The sequence below is a fragment of the Papio anubis genome, chromosome 10 (genome assembly GCF_008728515.1).
Source record: "Papio anubis isolate 15944 chromosome 10, Panubis1.0, whole genome shotgun sequence".
NCBI classification, from domain to species: Eukaryota; Metazoa; Chordata; class Mammalia; order Primates; family Cercopithecidae; genus Papio; species Papio anubis.
The window spans coordinates 99,876,389-99,899,108 of NC_044985.1; the positions used below are offsets into that span (position 1 = coordinate 99,876,389).

The window sequence follows — 22,720 nt, forward strand, 5'->3', positions numbered from 1 at the left end:
AAATACAGATGTTTTCTTTTTCAGTTCATACTATGCTAGATGTTGGAAACAGTGGTAACCAAAGGTAATTCAGAGGTTCATTAAAAAATATTTAAAAGACGAAGACAATTTTAATTACTCATAATTAACATTATTTTCAGAAAAATAGCTAAAAATCTTATAAACTTCCTTCCGGTCTATTTTTGCATGTATAATACTTTTTTTTTTTTTTTTTTTTTTTGACGGAGTATTGCTGTCACCCAGGCTGGAGTGCAGTGGTGTGATCTTGGCTCACTGCAACCTCTGCCTCCTGGGTTCAAGCAATTCTCCTGCCTCAGCCTCCTGAGTAGCTGGGATTACAGGCACATGAAACCCTGTCTTACCATGTTTGCCCAGGCTGGTCTCAAACTCTTGATCTCGTGCTCCACCCGCCTCAGCCTCCCAAAGTGCTGGGATTACAGGCGTGAGCTACCGCGCCCAGCCCTGCATGTGTATTTTTTATTAAAAGCAAAACTGGGCCAGGCACGGTGGCTCATGCCTGTAATCTCAGCACTTTGGGAGGCCAATGCGGGCGGATCACCTGAGGTTGGGAGTTCGACACCAGCCTGACCAGCGTATGGAAACCCCATCTCTACTAAAAATACAAAATTAGCCAGGCGAGGTGGGGCATGCCTGTAATCCCAACTGCTCAGGGGGCTGAGGCAGGAGAATCACATGAACCAAGAAGGCGTAGGTTGCGGTGAGCCGAGATGGCACCATTGCACTCCAGCCTGGGCAACAAGAGTGAAACTCCATCCCCCCCAAAAAAAAAAAAAAAAAAAAGTAAAATTGGAATGCTATTAGGTTTAGAATTCTACTTTTCCCAGTAATACGGTATGCATTTATCCAAATAAGTCTTCAATAGCAAGATATTTATTTCTTTATTTATTGAGATGGAATCTCACTCTGTTGCCCAGGCGGGAGTGCAGTGGCTTGACATCAGCTCACTGCAACCTCTGCCTCCTAGGTTCAAGTGATTCTTGTGCCTCAGCCTCCCAGGTAGCTGGGACTACAGGTGTGCACCACCATGCCTCGCTAATTTTTGTATTTTTAGGAGAGATGGAGTTTCACCATGTTGGCCAGGCTGGTCTCGAACTCCTGACCTCAGGTTATCTGCCCGCCTCAGCCCTCCAAAGTGTGGAATTACAGGCGTGAGCCACCTTGCCAGGACAAATAGCAAGATATTTAAATGGAAGCATTATATTTCATTGTAATTGATTTAACTATTTCCCTCATATTGGATTTTTAGGTAATTTCCATTTTTTCACTACTCAAGACTACATCCTTGCATGAAAATCTTTGCTTGACTCTGTTTCTTTAAATTCCTGAGAAAGGAATTACTGTCATAGAGCATAAACATTGTGAAGGTTTTTGGATCTTTTTTTCCAAGTTGCCCTCCAGAAATTTTGTAATAATTTACATTCCTGCCTTCTCATTCCTGCATCAACACTTTAATTTTTCCCAATATTTCAAAATTTTGTTAGAAAAATGAAATCTTACTGTTTTATATTTTATTACCAATAAAGTTGATTCTTTTTTCATATGCTTCTTGCCTGTCTGTAGTTCTTTTGGAACACTTAGTCCATACCATTAGTCTAATTTTTCTATCAGTGTGTTGGATTTTTTCTTTGCCAAGTCTAGTGGCTCAGCCTGTAATCCCCACACTTTGGGAGTCAGAGGCAAGGCAGGAGGATCCCTTGAACCCAGGTGTTCTAGACCAGCGTGGGCAACAGAGTGAGACCCTATCTCAAAACCAACAAACAATTTATCGATGTTGTAAATATTTTTCTTCATATGCCCTTAAACTTTATACATTTTTTTAATTCAATGAGGATTTACACCTTCATACAGGCAGACTGATTTATGTTCCCCTTTGTGGTTTATTCCCTCACTTAATGTTTACAAAGGCCTTCCTTCACCCAAGTTAAGGTAAATATTCAGCATATTTCCTTGCTGTGGTTAAGAGACGTGAGAAGATACTATGAGAGACTCTCAGTATGCTTACAATTTTTTCCAGTTAAATGAAGTCTTCCCACGTTTCCTAATCACTCACATTAAGCATATAGAATGGATGAATTTTAAATCTGAATATAAAACTAATTGCACAGCATGTGTCACTGCTCTTTTTATTGCCTATCTCGGGCACAGTCTCTTTGGCCTGAGTGGTCCCTTTAGTTTTTAACCAGTGGCTCCACAATTCCTTAGGAAGAGCTGCTCTCTTTTGTCTCCATGGTGGTCGTAATTTCGCCCACACCTGCCCCCGCTTTGCTCTGCAGCTCCGCACTCCCCCGCCTCGCCGAGAGCCCCTGGCTCCCGATTCCAGGTTACCCCAGGACACCCCAGCCATTTCTGTGCACCAGCGGCCCGCTCACGTACCCAGCTCCAGGAGCTCCTTCACGATGGCCTTTCCGATGCCCGTGGCCCCGCCAGTGACGATGGCCACTTGGCCCTGCAGCAAACCAGGCGCCAGGCAGCTCCTGCCCTTAGCCCAGGAGGCCATCTCTGCAGCGGCGTGCCAGAACAGCTGAGCGGGGGCCCTGCAGGTTCTCAGAGCCAGTCGAGGCGGGCGGGCGGGCGGGAGGGCCCGGCAGGGCTCGAGCCCACGTGACAGCCAGGACCCCGCCCCCTCCCCTGCCCGGCCCTGCCCCGCCCCGCCCCTCGCCCCGCCTGCGCGCCGCGGCGAAGCCGCATCCTCCACGAGCAGAACAGCTCCTCGCCGGCTGTCCGCATCCTCCGCCAGCGTCGGTCCCTGGGCAGGTGTGGGTGAGACTCCTCGTTCGTTTTCTTAAATTTCGATGCCATTGGGGAGGGTGGAAGGGAAATGCAAAAAAAAAAAAAAAAAAAGCGACCAGAAAGAAACCAGCGGGGTGTGCTCTATTTCAAAAATTCAATCCTCAAGGCTGAAGCTCTCACGATTAATTATAATTAAATTTCCAGTGCAGCTGGAAAAGGGCTGCAGCTCGGCGCCCTCGCTGCGCCCGCCTGCCAGGGTCGAACGTCGGTGATGCTGGGGCTCCAGGTGCTGTGTGCTGCTGGCTGGGAAGGGGAGAAAGGGCAGGCTTAGCTGAGGGTGAGAAATCCGACTTTCAGATCCTTTCATCCTTGGGGAGGGAGCCCGGGAGGAGAGAGTGAAGGAGAAGAGGAGATACGGTTGCAGTTTTCCACAGAACCAAGAGAATACACGATTTAAAAAATAAACTCAGGCCCACCCCTGTCTCACCTCCCACTCCCCACCCAAAAATCAAGGGGAAAGATCATCTTTACCAGATTTGAGACCTGATCCATTTCAGCTGGGCTGCATAGCAAGTCCAGAAGAGGATCTTTCATTGAAGGGTGTACACTTCCTGCAAGATGCATCTATAGGTGTTTGAGATCATGTCCTGTAGTTGATTCCTTGTGCAGGAGGGTGAACCTGCTGAGGATGAGGGAAATTTCTCATCTGTGTTTTGATGCCCAGTAACAGTGATTTATTATTCAGATCTGCTCCTTATTTTTCATCTCGCTTCCCGCTGTCAACCCACCAGAGTCAGATTACACCTGGACTGGCCTACTGAGACTTCACCATAAGAACTTGGCCAAATGTGCCAGTTGCCGTGGTCTTAACAATCCAGGTGGGATGCTATTTCTAAGGCTGTTGTCAGAGTGTTGCATTTTCCCCTGACAGGTATTAAAACGATATAAAGGCAAATAAATGCCATCATCCTTTTGTTGGACCTACCACCTAGGATTCAAAAGCCATTTGGAAATGGGTCTGGTTGACAGAGGAATCAGACATCACTTCCTCCATGAGGTCCCACCCACCAACCAGGCTGCGGTTCTTGTTGGAAGCTACACTTCCCTGTTCCTCCATCCTCTTGTCCTTCTCTGATCTCTTTTTAGAAACACTTCTCCCTCTATCTTTGTTGCTGACAGATTCAAATCTACACTCATTAAAGAAAAGGATAAATCTCCTGGTTGCCATTTGCTAGATAGTTTATCCAGGAATCACTTACCTCTACTACTTAAGTCAGTTCTGTAATTAGGACCAATTTTTCAAAATCACAACACCATCACCTCCTTTAAAACAAAGTAAATTCAAACAGGAAAGCTCAAAGTATTGTTGCAGAAAAATATAACTCTTCTTGGTTTGATCCCAATGACAAAGTTTTTTTTTTTTTTTTAAGGAAAAGAAATATTGATTCAGTTCTGAGGGGTAACTTATTCAAGAAAAGTTCAGGCTTGCTTTCTTGTGGGTGGGGACACTTTAAATTCTTTTAAATGATAACTTTACTGAAGATATAACTTAACATGATTTATGCCCTGATCTGGACCCATGGATTCTCAGAGGTGTGCCAGGACGGGTCAGTGGGAATCTGGCTGTTCTGCAGCTTCCGTGTGGCTGCCGAGTAGACTGAGAGTGGGATTCTGATGTCTTCCAGTGAAACAGGGACTGGGGGCTGCAAGCCAGTTATGCCCACTGAGGATGACAAGGTGCCATTCCTCAGCTGCAAGGAAGCTGCAGGATGAGCAGTCAGAAGGCGATTTTTCACAATCCAGGCAGAACCTGCGATTAAGAGAGCTTTGGGGTCTATTCAAGTGATCTTTTGTTTAAAATTAGGAGGCATGATCTCTGCCTCTGCCTCTGACCTCTGTCAGGGTTTGAAAGTCCACGAATTCACTAAGTTCCAGGCGAAAAGGCCTGGAAGCACAGCAATAGTTCTGTTGCTTGGACGCTCTTTGTTTCAGATTTTAATTCTGCCTCCAGTTGAGGCATCTCTTCCCAAGGCAACCACGCCATGCCGCACTGACCACTCCTTTGGTTGAATCAAATGCTGCTCTTCCCTGTGCTCTGTGTCACTGCCCTCTTTGTCCTGGGGAAAAAGGCATTCCTGTGGCCAAGGTCCTCCCACACCCCCAAACCTCTCCCCATGGCTCTGTCATACCCCATTAGCAATGACTGCCTTCATCTTCCCACCCCTCCCCCACCCCATCTGCCTGGTAACTTTATTTTCTCCCCTCTGCAAAGCAGCTGCTAGCTCAGACTGACAGGGGCTTGTGGGATTCTCAACATTTAGACTTCCAGAATCTCAGTGCTGAAGGAATGTCAGTGAGGCATCTGGTCCTGCCCCCACCTCGAAGCAAAACTCCCTAGCAATTGTGCCGTAACGAGGCATATAAAGGAGCTTATTGATGTCTTTTTATTAAACTTCTCCTTAGTCTCAGGCTTTCACAGAAATAAGCTATTCCTGAGTTGCTACCACTTCACCCAGTCACTTAAAAAGATTTATCGAACATCTACTTGGTCGTCTTCTATGGTACCACTTCATAGAGCTTAGAGTCTAGTAGAAGAGCTATGCAATACATAAGTAAAAGAAAAATAAATAATCACAAATGTTGGTAAGTCTCATACAGGAAACAAGCTGTTGTGATGAAGAATAATGAGAGGCAGAGCAGGGAGTCAAGTTTTTAGTTTGGTTGTCAAGAAGGGCTCAGAGGAGGAGACATTTGAACAAGAACTCAAAAAAAAAAAACAAAAACGGGCATAGGAAGAGGCAGGGGTGGAGTGGCAGAGCAGCAAAGTAGACAGCACTGAAGAAGACCTCAAGCATTTGGAAGCATTTGGTGCTCTTGAGGAATAAATATACAGCCAGTGTGATTGGAGCATAGTGTACCTCCTACGGTGGTATAGATGGAGTGGCAGGATCAGGACGTCCTTAGGCCACATGGACTTCCACCTGTATAACAGTAGGAAGTTTCAGGAGGATTTTAAGCAGAAAACAGCCTGATTTTCTTTTTTATTTTTATTTTTATTTTTGACATGGATTCTCACTCTGTCTCCTAGGCTAGAATGCAGTGGAAGCGATCTCAGCTCACTGCAGCCTCTGCCTCCCAAGTTCAAGCAATTCTCCTGCTTCAGCCTCCCAAGAAGCTGGGATGACAGGCACGTGCTGCCACACCCGGCAATCTGATTTTCTTTATGTTTTAAAAAGATGTTTCTGGTTGAGTGCCATGGCTCATGCCTGGAATCCCAGCACTTTGGGAGGCTGAAGTGGGCAGATTACCTGAGGTCAGGAGTTTGAGACCAGCCTGGCCAACATGGTGAAACCCCATGTCTGCTAAAAATACAAAAATTAGCTGGGCGTGGTGGCACACACCTGTAATCCCATATACTTGGGAGACTGAGGCAGGCGAATCAGGCCGGGGAGGTGGGGGTTGCAGCGAGCCGAGATCATGCCACTGCACTCCAGCCTGGGTGACAGAGCAAGACTCTGTCTCAAAAAATTTTAAAAAAAAAAATTAAGTAAAAGATGTTTCTTACTGCTGAGTGAGGAATTGATTGGAAGGCAGCAAGAGTGGAAGCTGGAAGATAGCAGCATTTTTTTTTAGAACCACAGTTAAGAGACAGGGCCTCCTAGACCAGAGGAGAAGCAGTGGAGATGGGAAAGTTGGGTAGATGAATTTAAGAATTATCTGGGCTGGGAGTGGTGGCTCATGCCTGTAATCCCAGCACTTTGGGAGGCCAAGGTGGGCGGATCACCTGAGGTTGGGAGTTCGAGACCAGCCTGACCAACATGGAGAAACCCCATCTCTACTAAAAATACAAAATTAACTGGGCATGGCGGTGCATGCCTGTAATCCCAGCCTCTCAGAAGGCTGAGGCAGGAGAATTGCTTAAACCCGGGAGGCAGAGGTTGTGGTGAGCTGAGATCGTGCCATTGCACTCCAGCCAAGGCAACAAGAGTAAAACTCCATCTCAAAAAAAAAAAAAAGAAAAAAAAAGAATTATCTGGATAGTTCTTTTCAAAAGTGGGCTTAAAAGCAGTTATTCTAAGCATGAGTTCTAGAGTATAAGCATGTTCTTAAAAACCTGTTTTCCCCCCTACAATGACCAAGAGTCCAGAGTTAATGGTTGCTTGAAGCTAACACTCTGTAATATCACATTTGTAATAATCTTTTTTTTTTTTTTTAGACAGAGTCTCGCTCTGTCACCCAGGGTGAAGTCACCCGCCTCCCAGGTTCAAGCAATTCTCCTACCTCAGCCTCCAGAGTAGCTGGGATTACAGGTGTGTGCCACCATGCCTGGCTAATTTTTGTATTTTTTAGTAGAGGGGGTTTCACCATGTTGGCCAAGCTGGTCTCAAACTCCTAATCTCAAGCGATCCACCTGCCTCGGCCTCCCAAAGTGCTGGGATTACAGGCATGAGCCACCGTGACCAGCCTATTAATAATCTTTAGACTGGAAGTGGAAGTGGAAGATGGGCACAGCTTAACTTCCAGAGAAAAGAACAAAGTCCTCTCTCTCCTCTCAAGTCTATTGATTAAAGCCTTGGAAATTGGGTAAAATTTTCTTTTAACCTCTCTCTTATGAAATCTAAAAGGAAGGAGAGATGTTTAGAACCTGCTTCTCAGATCAAATACTAACAGCATAATAAAGTATACAAAAATGGGGAAGAGAATTAAGCTTTTCTTTCTTTTTTTTTTTTTTTTTTTAAGACGGAGTCTGGCTCTGTGGCCCAGGCTGGAGTGCAGTGGCCGGACCTCAGCTCACTGCAAGCTCCGCCTCCCAGGTTTACGCCATTCTCCTGCCTCAGCCTCCCGAGTAGCTGGGACTACAGGCACCCCCCATCTCGCCCGGCTAGTTTTTTGTATTTTTTTAGTAGAGACGGGGTTTCACCGTATTAGCCAGGATAGTCTCGATCTCCTGACCTCGTGATCCGCCCGTCTCGGCCTCCCAAAGTGCTGGGATTACAGGCTTGAGCCACCGTGCCTGGCCAAGCTTTTCTTTCTTAACAGCTATTTATGTCATATTTCTGGTAAGGCGTTTTCTCTTCTCTGTCCTATCAAGTCAACAAATACATACTGTGTTAGTCCTATATGTCCAGCCCTGGGGTTTTCCCGTTGGTGGTGAAGAAAAAGAGTAAGAGAGTTCCTGATCTCTAGAAGTTTGTTATCTACTTAGGAAGATGAATGAAAACTCATGATGCCATCTATAATCCATACAATGATATGAAATGCTGTGTAATTAAGTATTAAGAGTATGGTTCAGATGGCAAATGCTATTACATTGCATATAGAAGGAGGCCAAATGAAGGGAATAGAAACATATTTATGAAGTGTCAGTCATGTATTAGGCATTTTATACTGGGCCATTCATTGAATTCTCACCATACACCTGCAACACAGGGTTAGGGTGGGAGGAGAGGACGTGGGGGCTGGGGTAGTCACAGGAAAGGACGTGAGTGAGTGAGTGTGTCTTGAGCCAGGCTTGAAAAAGGTGGAGAAGTGTGACAAAGATGAAGAAATCAACATAAGCAGATGTGTTGAGTAGTCATGTTGTGGGAAAGGGAAGGGGGAAAACTGTTTCTGAATCCTAGGGTGGGGCGCAAATATGGAGAGCCTCAAACACCAGACAGGCCTTCAGATGTATTTTAGTCAGTAATGGCAAGACAAAATAAAAATATTGTTTTGTTTTGTTTCGTTTTGTTTTGTATATTAATCAACATTAATATGGTAAAAAATGGTAGAGGAATGTCTTCTATTTTAGAATGACTTCCAGTTTACAGGAAGTAGTATGAAGGCTATATTCTGGCATATGGTGGTAGGAGAAATTCAAATGAACAAATTAACAAAAAGATTTCATAGGAATGACTAGCAGTACTTTGAGACTAATTATTGTTAGGTATATGGAAATATGTCCTTCATATAGGAAATGGGTTCATCAAAGAACATTCTAGAAGTTTATAGATCTTTGGATAAATGTTGGCGAGTAGTATGGCACAATGAAAATAACATGGGCTTTGAAATTAACAAAGTTGGGTGTGAGTTCCATCCCCACCACTTACTAGCTATGTAAGCTTGAGCAAATTTCTCCTCTAAATGGGAATAAAAACAGTACCTACTTCATTGGTTTGTTGTGAATATTGAACAATATGATTATTTTAAAGTACTTAGAGCACTTGGCACACAATAAACATCCAATAAGTTTCTGTTGTTACTATTATTAAGTCCAAGTGTCCTCGTCTGCAAAATAATACTTGCTTCATAAAATTGTTGTACCTAGGCCAGCATGGTGGCTCACACCTGTAATCCCAGCACTTTGGGAGGCCGAGGCAGATGGATCACTTGAGGTCAGGAGTTCAAGACTAGCCTGGCCAATATGGTGAAACCCCATCTGTACTAAAAGTACAAAAATTAGTTGGGCATGGTGGCACATGCTTATAATCCCAGCTACTCAGGAGGCTGAGGCACAGAAATCGCTTAAACCTGGAGATGGAGGTTGCAGTGAGCTGGGATTACACAACTGCACTCCAGTCTGGGTGACCAAGCAAGACTGTGTCTCAAAAAAAAAAAAAAAAAAAGATTTGTTGTACCTAGAACAATTGTGCAATATCTAGCACATAGTGTTACTTAATACGTATTTACTGAAGCTGGGCACAGTGGCACATGACAGTAGTCTCAGCTACTCAGGAGGCTGAGGTGGGAGGATTGCTTGAGCCTAAGAGTTCAAGTCAATCCTGGGCAACATAGAAATACCCTATCTCTAAAAATAAATGAATACATAAATACTTTTTGAATGTGTAATTAAGTGAGATAATGCCTGAATTATATAATCAATTAACACAGAACCTACCAAATTATACAGTCAGTAAACTCCACAAATGTTGTGGAGTTTCCTTCTTCATCCCTTTCTCCTGTCCTTTCCCCCTTTTCCTTTCCTCTTAGTAACACTGAGAGGTTGTCTGCTGTAAATAAACATGAGTTTAGTTTGAACGTGCTTTGCTAAAATGATGGGAATTCAATTAGAAAATATTTGCCAGGCTATTGGAGATACAGTCTTGAGATCTAGATTTGGGTGTTCTTGGTATAGCAGTGGTCCTACAGCTGTGTGCAGGAAGGCTGTATATTTCAACAAGAGGAACAGAGTGTGTTATTGAGAATAGAGGACAATGAATTAAGAATCGGGCCTACAAAATACTGGCAATTATGGGTTGGAGAAGGCAGATAAGGGAGCAAAAGAGACAGAAGGAAGGTTTGAGAGGTAAAAGAGAGAGTAGAAAGTTAAAGGAGGTGAGGGAAGGTTCAAGAAAGATTTGGAAATTAGTGGAATTAACAGCACTGGTGTGACAAGGAGAGTAAGAATGGCGAAGTGGTCACTGTGATCCCATCAGGCACTTTCAAGACTGTTCCTCACCGAAATGAGTGGATCTGTCATCAAATGAAGGAGAAATAGGGTTTTCGACAGCAAACAACAAAACCAAAAACCCAAAAACCATCAGCTGCTCACTGCAGCTACTACAACTTGACTACTTCTAGTTTTTTATTTTCATTATATTTTATTTTATTTATTTTACTTTTGAGACAGAGTCTCGCTCTCTCACCCAGGCTGGAGTGCAGTGGCACGATCTCAGCTCACTGCAACCTCTACCTCCCAGGTTCAAGCGATTCTCCTGTCTCAGCCTCCTGAGTAGCTGAGATTACAGGCATGCGCCACCACACCCAGCTACTTTTTGTATTTTTAATAGAGACAGGGTTTCACCATGTTGGCCAGGTCTTGAATTCCTGACTGCAAGTGATCCACCCATCTTGGCCTTCCAAAATGCTGGGATTAGAGGCGTGAGCCGCCACACCCGGCCTTGACTTCTAACTCTCAGTGGGGAAATCTTGGACTTTAGAGTTATGCAAGTATAGAGTTAAACCCAAGTTCTCTCACTGCTATATTTAACATGTTGAACCTAATAGGTCAAGTGAGGAAAATAAGACCTACCTGTCAAGCTTGTTGAGACATGCAAGTAAGGTAACGTCTATAAAGAGTTTACCTTACAGCCTGACACATAAGGCTTGATACATGCTAATTTCCTGGCCTAAATCATCTTTGCAAGTGATTTGCACGTGCATGTGTGTGTGTGTGTGTACGGAGGTTGGGAGTGGGGAGAAAAAGAGGGCAGAAGATTGCAGGAGGAACTGGATATGAGTGGCTATAAACTATTTGATAGAAAAGCTTGGTGGAGAAAAAAATGGGATATCAGATAGAGTAAAGTGGCAAGGTAAAGTTATTTTTTTCTAGATAAGGAACTCTGAGTTTGTTTGAAGGCAAAGGGGAAAGAGCCAGTAGAAGGAAGTTGGAGCTATTGGAGAAGGAGGAAATCAAAGATGAGGAAGAGATGGGATCAAGAGTCAAGTCAGGGTGGTCAAAGAAAATACCTGTTTTCAGACCACTCACACTGGGGGAAGCCAGCCACTTTCATGAGGACACTCAGGTGGACCATGGAGAGGCCCACGTGGAGAGAAACTGAGTCAGCATTATGTGAGTGAACCATCTTGGAAGCAGATCTAGCCTCATTCAAGCCTTCAGATCACTGCAGCCCTGACATCTTTAGAGATCTTGAAACAAAAACAGCTAAGCCACTCTCACATTTCTGACTCAGAGAAACTATTTATAGGAATCCCACAGAATTTTTGAGAAAATTCTGTTCACAGAACACTAAAAGGTTCAGAAACCATACAAAACAAAAACAAAACAAAAGGCTTTTGGACCTCCAAATTCTATAAGCAGGAAGCAGGTAGAGAAGACTACTCACCACCCAGCTAAGGCACTCCCAGTTTCTTGACACACATAATTGTGTGAGATAATAACTTTTTTATTATTTTAAACCTTTACTTTTTGGGTAATTTGTTGCATGAGAACAGATAATTCATATTCTAGTACTGAGACATCTGATATCATTCCAGCCTTGCAGGAAACAATAAAAAATACCCCCAAATTTAGGAAAACACTGTTTTTTCAGTATTCGTGATAACAAGTAGTCACCAGAACTGGTTTTAAACATGTTAAATCAACAACTGCCTAAGTGAGCACGTTTTTGAAAGCCAACATCAGAGTGCCAGACCCTGATTGGCCAAAAGTCAACTCACACTAGTGTGAAAGTCAGCCAAACAGGGACAGAGTCACTCACCTGATTGACTTGCAGAAACAAAGGACTGACTGATGGGTTAATTTCCAAAAACAACTTTGCTGAGTGCTATGGTATGGTTTGTGTTCTCCCAAAATCCATATGTTGAAATCTTAGCCCCCAAGGTGATGGCTTTAGGTGAGGCTTTAGGTCATGAAGGTGGAGTCCTCAGGAATGGGATTAGTACCCCCATAAAAGAGACCCAGAGGCTGGACTCAGTGGCTCACGCCTGTAATCCCAGCACTTTGGAAGGCCAAGGCGGGCAGATCATGAGGTCAGAAGTTTGAGACCAGCCTGGCCAATATGGTGAAACCCCATCTTTACTAAAAATACAAAAATTAGCCAGGCGTGGTGGCGGGCGCCTGTAGTCTCAGCTAATTGGGAGGCTGAGGCAGAAGAATCACTTGAACTCGGGAGGCAGAGGTTGCAGTGAGCTGAGATTGCCCCACTGTACTCCAGCCTGGGTGACAGAGTGAGACACCCTCTCAAAAAAAAAAAAAAAAAAAAAAAAAAGAGGCCCAGAGAGCTAGTCAGCTCCTCCTTCAACCAGGTGAAAACACAGTCAGAAGTCACCCTCTATGAACCAGAAAGTGAGCCCTTAACCAAACCCCTAACCTTGATCTTGGACTTTTTGCTCCCAGAACTGTACAAAATAAATCTTTTGTTGCTTCTTATGTTTCATCTAGTCTACGGTATTTTCTTTTTTTTTTTTTTTTTTTTTGAGACGGAGTCTTGCTCTGTGTAGCCCGGGCTGGAGTGCAGTGGCCGGATCTCAGCTCACTGCAAGCTCCGCCTCCCGGGTTTGTGCCATTCTCCCGCCTCAGCCTCCCGAGTAGCTGGGACTACAAGCGCCCGCCACCTCGCCCGGCTAGTTTTTTGTATTTTTAGTAGAGACGGGGTTTCACCGTGTTAGCCAGGATGGTCTCGATCTCCTGACCTCGTGATCCGCCCGTCTCGGCCTCCCAAAGTGCTGGGATTACAGGCTTGAGCCACCGCGCCCGGCCGTCTATGGTATTTTCTTAATGGCCACTCAAATGGACTAAGACGCTGAGGGAGATTGTTGTTAATCAATTGAACAGGTTTAAAACTGGTTCTACTGTCTACTTTTTACCATGACTACAAAACAATCCATCTTTTCCTAAGTTTGTGGGAATATTTTGTAGTCTCAAAGGATAATGTTCTAATTGTAGGGAGATGAGGAAATCATGTTTCAAGGTAAATCAAGGACAGTGTCTTTGTCCTGTGACTACTGTGAGTAGACATTGGCTGGGCACCTTTCTAAAATGAGCTGTGCCTGAGGCAAGAAACAGCCCCCTAATGTGAATGGCCAGGAGCTCACCAACCTTTACATTTCATATTTCTTATCTAAGGTTTTAATGGGATGTTCAAAAGTCATCTCTCTTTTTGCCTCCGATAGGATTGTCCCTCTCCGCCATCAGTTGACAAGATGATCACGTTTATCTTTTATATCCCCAAGAGACTCCAAAGCTTCTCTTAGCTACTATTTTCTATATTAGTCTGTCCCTGGGCTCAGGAAGCTCTTCCTGTTATCTAACATTGGCCTCTCCCATTGTGCCCAACCAAATCAAGAGTGTCAAACACCATAGCTTTTTTATGTTTTTTTTAATTAAATTAAAAAAATTTTTTTGAGTGATTCACCTGCCTTGATCTCCCAAAGTGCTGGGATTAGAGGCATGAGCCACCACACCCGGCTACCTTTTTTTGTTTGTAAGGCCCATTAATAAGGGTCATGATCTCCATGCATGTGTTCACTTTGCCCTGCCACATCTTCCTAGAGCACTACCCCCTCAACAAAGAGAGAGGAAAAGGGAACGAGAAGTATGAGATTTGCAACTTGCCTTCTCACATGTACTCTTTAACGTTTCTGTCTCTCTTCTGAACATCTAGGCACATCTTCAAAGAAGGAGTAAGGAGTACAAAACATAAACCTTCTCCCAGCTCAGAAGTTCTGGTCCTTTAATCTCCTCAGGGTCTCAACCCCTAGTATGAAAACTTACAGTGTATAGAAGGGCCAAGGAAACTACAGAGAAAAACAGAAGATCTAAGTAGGAAAACACAGTGGATTAGGGTGGCCTCCCAAGCTATGATCATTGCACCCTTCAAGTAGGTACAAAGTGGTTTGTTCAGAGGTCGTTCCTACCATAGAATTACCATGATGCAGCTTTCTGAGTGTCAGTTTACAAGAGGACTTGATCAGGGAAAACATTTTTGTATTAAACATTCTACTTAGAGAGTAGAATGAGAAATGTGTATATATACACATTTGTGTATATATACATATGTATGAGTATATATATAGATATACATATATATGTATATCCTGGAACTTAAAGTAATAATAAAAAGTGTGTGTGTGTACATACATATACATATACATATACATATACATATACATATACATATATTTAACAACAAAACCTGAAAATCTTCACCTGGGGGTGGATCGCGTTCAGCCTCCACATTCAGTTTCCTGTGGGTAGAGGTCCGCTGTCCTCTGTGTTGAGGCCACTTTGGTAGAAGAGCCCTGGTCGAGTTCATCATTGCCCAAGGCCTGCTCAGCATTCTAACGGTTGGATTACTTGTCCTCGGGAGCTATTTACCTTCGGAGGGCTCTCTCCTCTGCTTCTCCCTGTGTACATCTTTGTACTTTTAGACACCTCAGCCAAATTAGTCTCCTGGTCCAGAAAGCTCCATGTATAAGAATTTAAAGATAATTGCGCTCATTCTGCCCACAGTACACCCCCCAGGCAAAGTCAGGCAGTGAGGATGTAGTGAAACCTGCCCATTTCTTCCTGTGGATCCTACCACTAAGATTCCCAATTCTGTCGCTGGGTGCCTGATTTATTCCAGGCATTGGGTTAAGTGCCCAGGTATAAAGTTAATTTAGATCCAACACCTGCCAATCCAACAGAAAGACAAAGAAAATTAACAGAGGGGCCGGGCGCCGTGGCTCATGCCTGTAATCCCAGCACTTTGGGAGGCCGAGGCGGGCGGATCATGAGGTCAGGAGATCGAGACCATCCTGGCTAATACGGTGAAACCCCGTCTCTACTAAAAATATAAAACATTAGCAGGGCGCGCGGGCGCCCATAGTCCCAGCTACTCAGGAGGCTGAGGCAGGAGAATGGCGTGAACCCGGGAGGCGGAGCTTGCAGTGAGCCTAGATAGCGCCACTGCAGTCCAGCCTGGGTGAAAGAGCGAGACTTCCGTCTCAAAGAAAAAAAAAAAAAGGAAAAGAAAATTAACAGAGGACAGAGGAAATACTGGGTGAGACAGCAGCAGAGGAGAGCTCCCCTGCCTGGAGGGAGAGAAAAAGCCATTCCATTGGGCTTAAAATTCACCTAAATTTTAGAAACATTGAAATGAGAAAAAAAATATGTATTTTGGCATTTGAAGAGATATGATATACAGTCCTTCCTGTCACATGGTAATTACCAAAGATATATAATTTTTAGACATGGGATTTGCTTCAAAATGAATGGAGCCTAGTGGAATCCTAGAGCCTAGTGAAATTTTTGTTTCTTTCTTCTCTCCACTGCCCCACTCCCATCCACTGGGCCAGTCCACTAGACACTGGGAACATTTGAATACACATGAGAGGAGAAGAAGCTTTATTATTGGGAATAAAGGGATGGCAAATGGTGTACATGTGGCAAGAAAGGAAAAGCTCAGAGAGCACTGAAATACAGTGAGGGATTTGGGAGTTGGGAACAAAAGTAACAGCCAGTAACCTGGAGTTGCTGAAGAGTGTACAGCCTTGAAGAGTGTGGGGCAGCAGGGTTGTGAGTAGAAGCTTGCTATTCTCAATAATATGCACAGTTATTTGAAAAGTGGGGAATTTTTTGGTAAATAGCTTGGAAACTTTTTATATCCATAGGGGGTGCCACTATAGTTCCTATGCTATTTTTCACAGTATAAATGCCAATAATATTGCATAACAGCAGGAACATTTGCCTCTTTCACTAGGATTAAAAGTGCATGTTAAAAGTGCATGACAGTATTCTAGCTAATACTGGGTATGTTAAAAGTGCATGACAGTATTCTAGCTAATAAATGACGAAGTGAGAGAAATGGAATAGCATCATTCTGTAACCCCTAATGATTTAATGGGTATAGTCAATGGCCATAAATGGGCTATTAACTTCACAAAAAGAGTCAACCAGACATTAGGGGACTTCTAATGCAAGTACAAAACACCACCTCTAAAGTTGTCTTGCCAAACAAAACAAACCATCAACCAAAAAAATTTCAACATGAAATTGATCAAGACTTTCTATGTAACTATCAACTCATAACACAGAGTTCAGAGGCATATGCTGTGGGGATGCAATCAGCAAAAACCAGACTATGAGAATCTGCACGATAAATGACCTGCTTTCTTTAACAAATAAGTTACCAGGAAAAATAATGAAGGACAGGTATATAGACCTGCGCTGTCCAGAACAAAAAGTGGAGAGACAATGTTATTTTAAGGGTGAAAGTGAAGCCTCTCCACTGCTCGTGCAGCATGTGATAGGACAAATCCCAGCAACTTTTTGAGATTGTGGGCTGACAAGAAGCCAGGAGACAGATTTCCTTTACAGAATAGCAAGGTAGACATGGTTGGTGAGGTTGTACCATCTTTGAGTGGCTTGCTTAATGTTATATTTATCCATTTGAGTATAGTTTTAATGTATGACTCAATAGCCAGAAGTCTGGAATACTGGTCCCAGCCACCTGTGGTTTTTTCTTTTTTTTTTTTTTTTTTCTTCCTTTGACAGAGTCTCACTCCGTCTTCCAGACTGGAGTGCAGTGGCATGATCTCGGCTCACTGCAACCTCCACTGCTCCCACCCCCACACCAGGCTCAAGCAATTTTCCTGCCTCAGTCTCCCAAGTAGTGGGATTACAGGCACCCACCACTGTGCCCGGCTAATTTTTGTATTTTTAGTAGAGACGGGGTTTTGCCATGTTGGCCAGGCTGGTCTCGAACTCCTGACCTCAGGTGATCCACCCGCTTCAACCTCCCAAAGTGCTGAGATTACAGGGGTGAGCCACCACGCCTGGCCTACCTGTGATTCTTAACTCTCATTTACTGGTAAGGCTTCCTCACCCAACTTCCTTATACTCTGCATGCTCCAACTAGAGGCTGATTTCTACACAAAAATCGGTAACACAAGCAGACTATGCTAACTACTTAATGTATGTAAAAAAAAAAAAAAAATTGTTGACTTTCATATGAATAAGGAAAATGCAAATTATGACAACAATGAGATATAGTATTCCTTCACATGGATTTTGCCAAATATTATATGTTTGTAAAAATGATAAAAATATTACTGTAGCAAAAGTTTATTCACTATCTATTGTAAGAGATTTCTATTGCACTCCCAAAATAAAGTGTTGCAAGAAGTAAAGGGAGAGGAAGGCTTCTGCCAAGTTGAGGATCCTTTCCCACATTCCTGTCCATCTCACCCCATTTGCTTCCTGTTGATGGCTTTGCTTTCCTATCTTTCAGGTGGAATGCATCCTTGGGACATGCATAGCCCCATCTAGGAAGAAGCTCTGTGATGTGTGAACTGTGAGTTTGCTCAAAGAAGTCCAACTCTTTATAATACATAGGTAGACGTCAGGGCTGGGATGGAAGAGCCAGCAGCAGTAGAAGGCCAGGTCCAGCTCCCAAGCCCCCACCAGGGCTCTCTCAGGAAGGCTGTGGCTGCTGCCCTGGCGCTGGATGGCGAATCCACAATAGGGCGCAGGAAAAAGAAGAGGAAAGAGTCACGCCCAGAATCCATCATCATCTACCGCTCAGACAACGAGAAAACAGACGAGGAGCCTGGTGAATCAGAAGGTGGAGATCGGCCGAAAGAGGAGGAGGGAGATGATTTCCTAGACTACCCTGTGGATGATGGTAAGTTTCTCTAGCCCACGTGTTTAAAGCCATGAGAAGGAAACCAAAAGGGCATCTTCCAGAACAGACAGGCATATGCTTACTGACCTATTTCTTCTTGGTGATACATTTCTTCTTGCGATATTACCATCTTTTATTTATTTATTTTGAGACAGAGTCTTGCTCTGTCACCCGGGCTGGAGTGCAGTGGCGTGGTGTCGGCTCACTGCAACTTCCACCTCCTCGGTTCAAGCGATTCTCCTGTCTCAGCCTCCTGAGTAGCTGGGACTACAGGCATGCTCCACCATGCCCTGCTAATTTGTGTATTTTTAGTAGAGACTGGGTTTCGCCATGTTGTCCAGGTTGGTCTTGAACTCCTGGCCTCAATTGATCCACCTGCCTCAGCCTCCCAAAGCGCTGGGATTATAGGATGAGCCACTGCGCCTGGTGCAATATTACAGTCTTCATTCAACAAATGGTATTTACTGAGCACCTATTACATTTTTTCTAGATAGTACAGAAATCTCCACCCTTTCAGAATTCCTAATGTAATGGAAGAGGCTGATTTATACACAAAAATTGGTAACACAAGCAGACTATGCTAACTCCTTAATGTATATAAAATAATAATTGTTGACTTTCATATAAATAAAGAAAATTATGAGAAAATTTGCCATAAGAAAATCATATGGCAAATTATGACAACAATGAGATATAGTATTCCTTCCCATGTAGGCTTGCCAAAAATTGGGTAAAATACGAATACATCAATATGAGAAAATGGATATACTTCATGCACCTTAGTGCATGGCATGTGGGTGGGTATGTGTAGTGTGTATATGTGGAATGCGTGGGGGGTAGCATTTGTGTGCATGTATGGTGTGTGTATGTGTGGTGTGTGTGATGTGTCTATGTGTGTGTGGGGTGTGTGTGGTGTGTGATGTGTGTATGTTGTGTGTATGTGTGGTATGTATGGGTATGTGGTGTGTATATGGCATGTGTATGTATGTGTTGTATGTGGCAGGTGTGGGGAGGTTGTGTGTGGCATGTGTGTAGTGTATGTGTTATGTATGGTGTTTGGGGTATGTGGTGTGTGTATGGGGTATGTATGTGGTATGTGTATGTGACGTGCATGGTGTGTTGTGTGTATGGGACAGTGTCGTGTGTATGGGAGATGGCGTGTGTGTGTGTGTGTGTATGGTGTGTATGTAGTATGTGAGAGGGTGTATGTGTATGGTATATGTGGGATGCATGTGTGTGTGTGTGCAGCCCCTAGATGTGAGGGCTGGATCAGGCATGTGAGGGGCCCCCTCTCAGAAAGCACAGAACTAGGCATGATAAGGGAAGGTGGTAGCTGTCCATCAGTCCAGTGCACACACATGCAGTCTTGACAGAGTAGCTGATACACAGGAACAGTATCTTCACAGCACCGGTTACCTAGAAATAGGATCATCATTTGCATCATGTCTGTATCAAAGTTCCTCACACTCCTCCATGCCACAGAGATTGTGCCAAGATTGAGGCCCCCAAAAGCAGAGAGAGTACATGAAAAACAAGCTTAACATGCCTCACAATTTTATCAGGGCCCAGGCACAAGGAGTGTGAGTTCACGTGGGAGCAATAACACCAGTGGTCGCCTTCCCAAGGGAGACCCACTCAGTCCACCATTGAATCACTGACTCAGGACTGTGCCAGATGCTGTAAAAAAGGCTACTCTTGTCCTCATGCCCAGCCTGGGAGGGTGCAACATGGAGATGCAATGCCCACTCTTCTGATCTTGACTCTCACCTCCTTTGTACCCTGCAGATATGTGGAACCTGCCTCTGGACAGCCGCTATGTCACCTTAACTGGGACCATCACACGAGGGAAGAAAAAGGGTCAGATGGTGGACATCCATGTCACATTGACAGAGAAAGAGCTGCAGGAACTGACCAAGCCTAAAGAGTCATCAAGGGAAACGACGCCTGAAGGAAGAATGGCCTGCCAGGTGGGAGCCGACCGTGGGCCCCATGTGGTCCTCTGGACGCTGGTCTGCCTGCCTGTGGTTTTCATCCTCTCTTTCGTTGTCTCTTTCTACTACGGCACTATCACCTGGTACAACATCTTCCTCGTGTATAATGAGGAAAGGACCTTCTGGCACAAGATCTCGTATTGCCCCTGCCTCATTCTCTTCTATCCAGTGCTCATCATGGCCATGGCTTCCTCCCTGGGCCTCTACGCCGCTGTGGTCCAGCTCTCGTGGTCCTGGGGAGCATGGTGGCAAGCTGCCCGGGACATGGAGAAAGGCTTCTGTGGCTGGCTCTGCAGCAAGCTGGGTCTAGAGGACTGTTCTCCCTACAGCATTGTAGAGTTGCTTGAATCCGACAATATCTCAAGCACTCTCTCCAACAAGGACCCCATCCAAGAGGTAGAAACCTCCACGGTCTAAACTCCCAACAACTTACTTCCTCCTCTGGCCCCAGTAGCCTATATATCATCTTACAATTCCAGCAGATTCTTTCTTTAAATTAACCCCTGCTCTCTGCAGTTCTTCTGGGAAACCATAGTCCATACTGATCAGTTTTATCATCTTGAGGGTTCCAGGAGGGCAGGGAACAGATGAGCAATTGTGCCAAAGCAGTTCATCCAATGGACAAACTCTTCTTGATTCCCTGCCCTAAAATCACCATTTATCTAGGACAACGGAACTCTCCTGTGTGTCATTTTGGGAGCCTGAAGGTGTTACCGGTGCCTAGAACTGAGGGGAGTATGTGACTAAATGTGTCAGGGAGAATAAAGAACCTCAGGGGTAACCACATCCACCAAGATAATAGACAGGGATGGAGTGAGACATTTAGGAAGCTGGGCTACCACAGTGTAGCAGAAGGTAAACATTTGTGTGCATCATTTAGATTTAGATTTAGCTGCATAGAATTAAAACCCTAAAATATCAGTGGCTTAAACAAGATAGAAGTGTATTTCTTTCTTGTACAGAAGTCTGGAGGCAGACTATCCTGGGACCCTGTGAAGTAATCCAGGTCCCAGGCTTCTTCTATTTCTCTACCATTAGTAGGATGTGACCCTTCTCACCCTTATCCTCAACATCCCAGTGCTGATTACATCTTCAGCCATCACAACCATGTTTCTGATAAAATAGAGGAAAGGGCAGAGAAGCACACACCCTTCCTGTTCAAGGAGACTTCCCAGAAGTCCCACTCAATTCTTCTTATATCTCATTGGCAAGACCTCAGTCACATGATCTCATGAGCAAAAGAGGCTGGAAATGTGGTTGTCGGGCTGGGTAGCTATATTCTCAGCTAAATATTGGGTTCACACTAATTGAAGAGAAAAAGGAAGAATGGTTATTTGTTTTATGTTTTGTTTTGTTTTGCTTTTTGAGACGGAGTCTTACTCTGTTGCCAAGGCTGGAGTGCAGTGGCACTATCTCGGCTCACTGCAACCTTTGCCTCCCGGGTTCAAGCGATTCTTGTGCCTTGGCCTCCTGAGTAGCTGGGATTACAGGCGCATGCCACCAAGCCTGGCTAAGTTTTGTATTTTTTTTAGTAGAGATGGGGTTTCACCATGTTGCCAAGGCTGGTCTTGAACTCCTGACCTCAGGTGATCTGCCTGCCTCAGCCTCCCAAAGTGCTGGGATTATAGGAAAGAATGGTTATTTTGGGAGGCAAGTCAGAATGTTTGCCTCATAATGATCATTTAAATACATTCAGAACCCCAAACTGCTAATATGGTTTTATTTATTTATTTATTTATTCATTCATTTGTTTATTCATTTATTTATTTAGGCCTGAATCTTACACAGAGAATTTATATATAGATATTAGCTACATATACTTCGAATATGCTATACATAGATATTAGCACCTCATATACTTTGCAATTACGCTTCTGTAATGTCATGTGATTTGTTTTTGGAAAGGAATAGTGGACAGGAGAGTACAATTTATAATAGTAGCATAACTCTTTGTCCTGGTGGTGGAGGTGGGACGAAGTGGTGTTATTTAACCTAGATTAAAGACCAGCAAGGGAGGAATTGCATCTGCCAAAGTTTCTTCCAACAGAGATCAGTAGCCCTAAGCACAGAGAAGCCAGATTTAGCCTTCTCTTGTTTGGCAAAACCTCACTCAGAGCTTTACTCCCTCAGACCTTTCTGAGTTTAACCACAGACATGATCTTTGCTGTGCTGAGAAACTTGTGTCTTCCTGGCCTGTAGGGAGTGTAAACCAGATTAATCCAGATTAACAGACTCTGAACTTAAAAAAATAAAAAAAGGTCCCACCTAAGGGTGTCCTTCTAATTTCAAAATATCAACTCCTAAGAAGTCAGCAGAATTGGGAGATTTGGGTCCTTATAAGAATAGCTGGTGCTCTTTTGTTCATATCTCAAAACAAAGCTGTTGAAAGAACTGCTGCGATGAATCAAACCACAGGAGTTGGTCATGCTCCCCACAGAGAGCCCAGGACATTTGCCTGATGTATGGTGCTGAGCTCCACCTTCAGAGGAACTCTTTTTTTTTTTTTTTTTTTTTAATAACTATTATTAGCTTGACAAGAAAAAAAGTGCCCAACAGTTTTAATGTTAACCTTGGTGCTCTATGGTGCATTTGCAGAGATATGAACAATTAAAATGAAGACAAAATAAAAATAAAGTCTGATTATCATTTGTTCATTTTGTCTTTGAAGCTCTTCAAAATTGCTTTGAATGCTATGGCTTGCAGAAAAAGGGTGAGCATGATGGCTGTCCTATATGTATGTTATATGTGTAATGATCTTAATATGAGTCCTTATGTTTGGACTGTTTCCACGCTTCACTAATTTTGGGGAATTCTATTTAGGTGGACTATTTTCACAAACCACATTAGAAACTTGCAACCACATTTGTCCCA

General features: G+C 43.9%; 2 protein-coding genes across 4 annotated transcripts in view; one reads left to right on the forward strand and one right to left on the reverse strand.

Annotated features, from left to right (window-relative positions):
- The window catches only part of PECR (peroxisomal trans-2-enoyl-CoA reductase), a 40,108-nt gene extending 37,521 nt beyond the window's left edge, over positions 1–2,587 (reverse strand). The window contains exon 1 of the mRNA XM_003907919.3: positions 2,395–2,587. Coding sequence (XP_003907968.2) covers positions 2,395–2,518 — 124 coding nt within the window. The 5' untranslated portion in view covers positions 2,519–2,587. The remainder of the gene's footprint in view (positions 1–2,394) is intronic.
- A 68-nt stretch (positions 2,588–2,655) lies between these two features.
- Positions 2,656–22,499, forward strand: TMEM169 (transmembrane protein 169). Of its 3 annotated transcripts, none has more exons than XM_021923963.2 (3): positions 2,656–2,775; positions 17,466–17,858; positions 19,644–22,499. In XM_021923963.2, exons 2-3 carry the CDS (start codon positions 17,588–17,590, stop codon positions 20,264–20,266), a joined length of 894 nt encoding a protein of 297 aa, XP_021779655.1. In that variant the 5' UTR covers positions 2,656–2,775; positions 17,466–17,587; the 3' UTR covers positions 20,267–22,499. The 3 variants fall into 3 exon arrangements, with proteins under 3 accessions (XP_021779655.1, XP_003907969.1, XP_009181277.1); XM_003907920.3 differs by having other exon boundaries at positions 2,691–2,781; XM_009183013.2 differs by lacking the exon at positions 2,656–2,775 and adding an exon at positions 3,006–3,629 and having other exon boundaries at positions 19,644–22,498.
- The last annotated feature ends 221 nt before the right edge of the window (positions 22,500–22,720 follow it).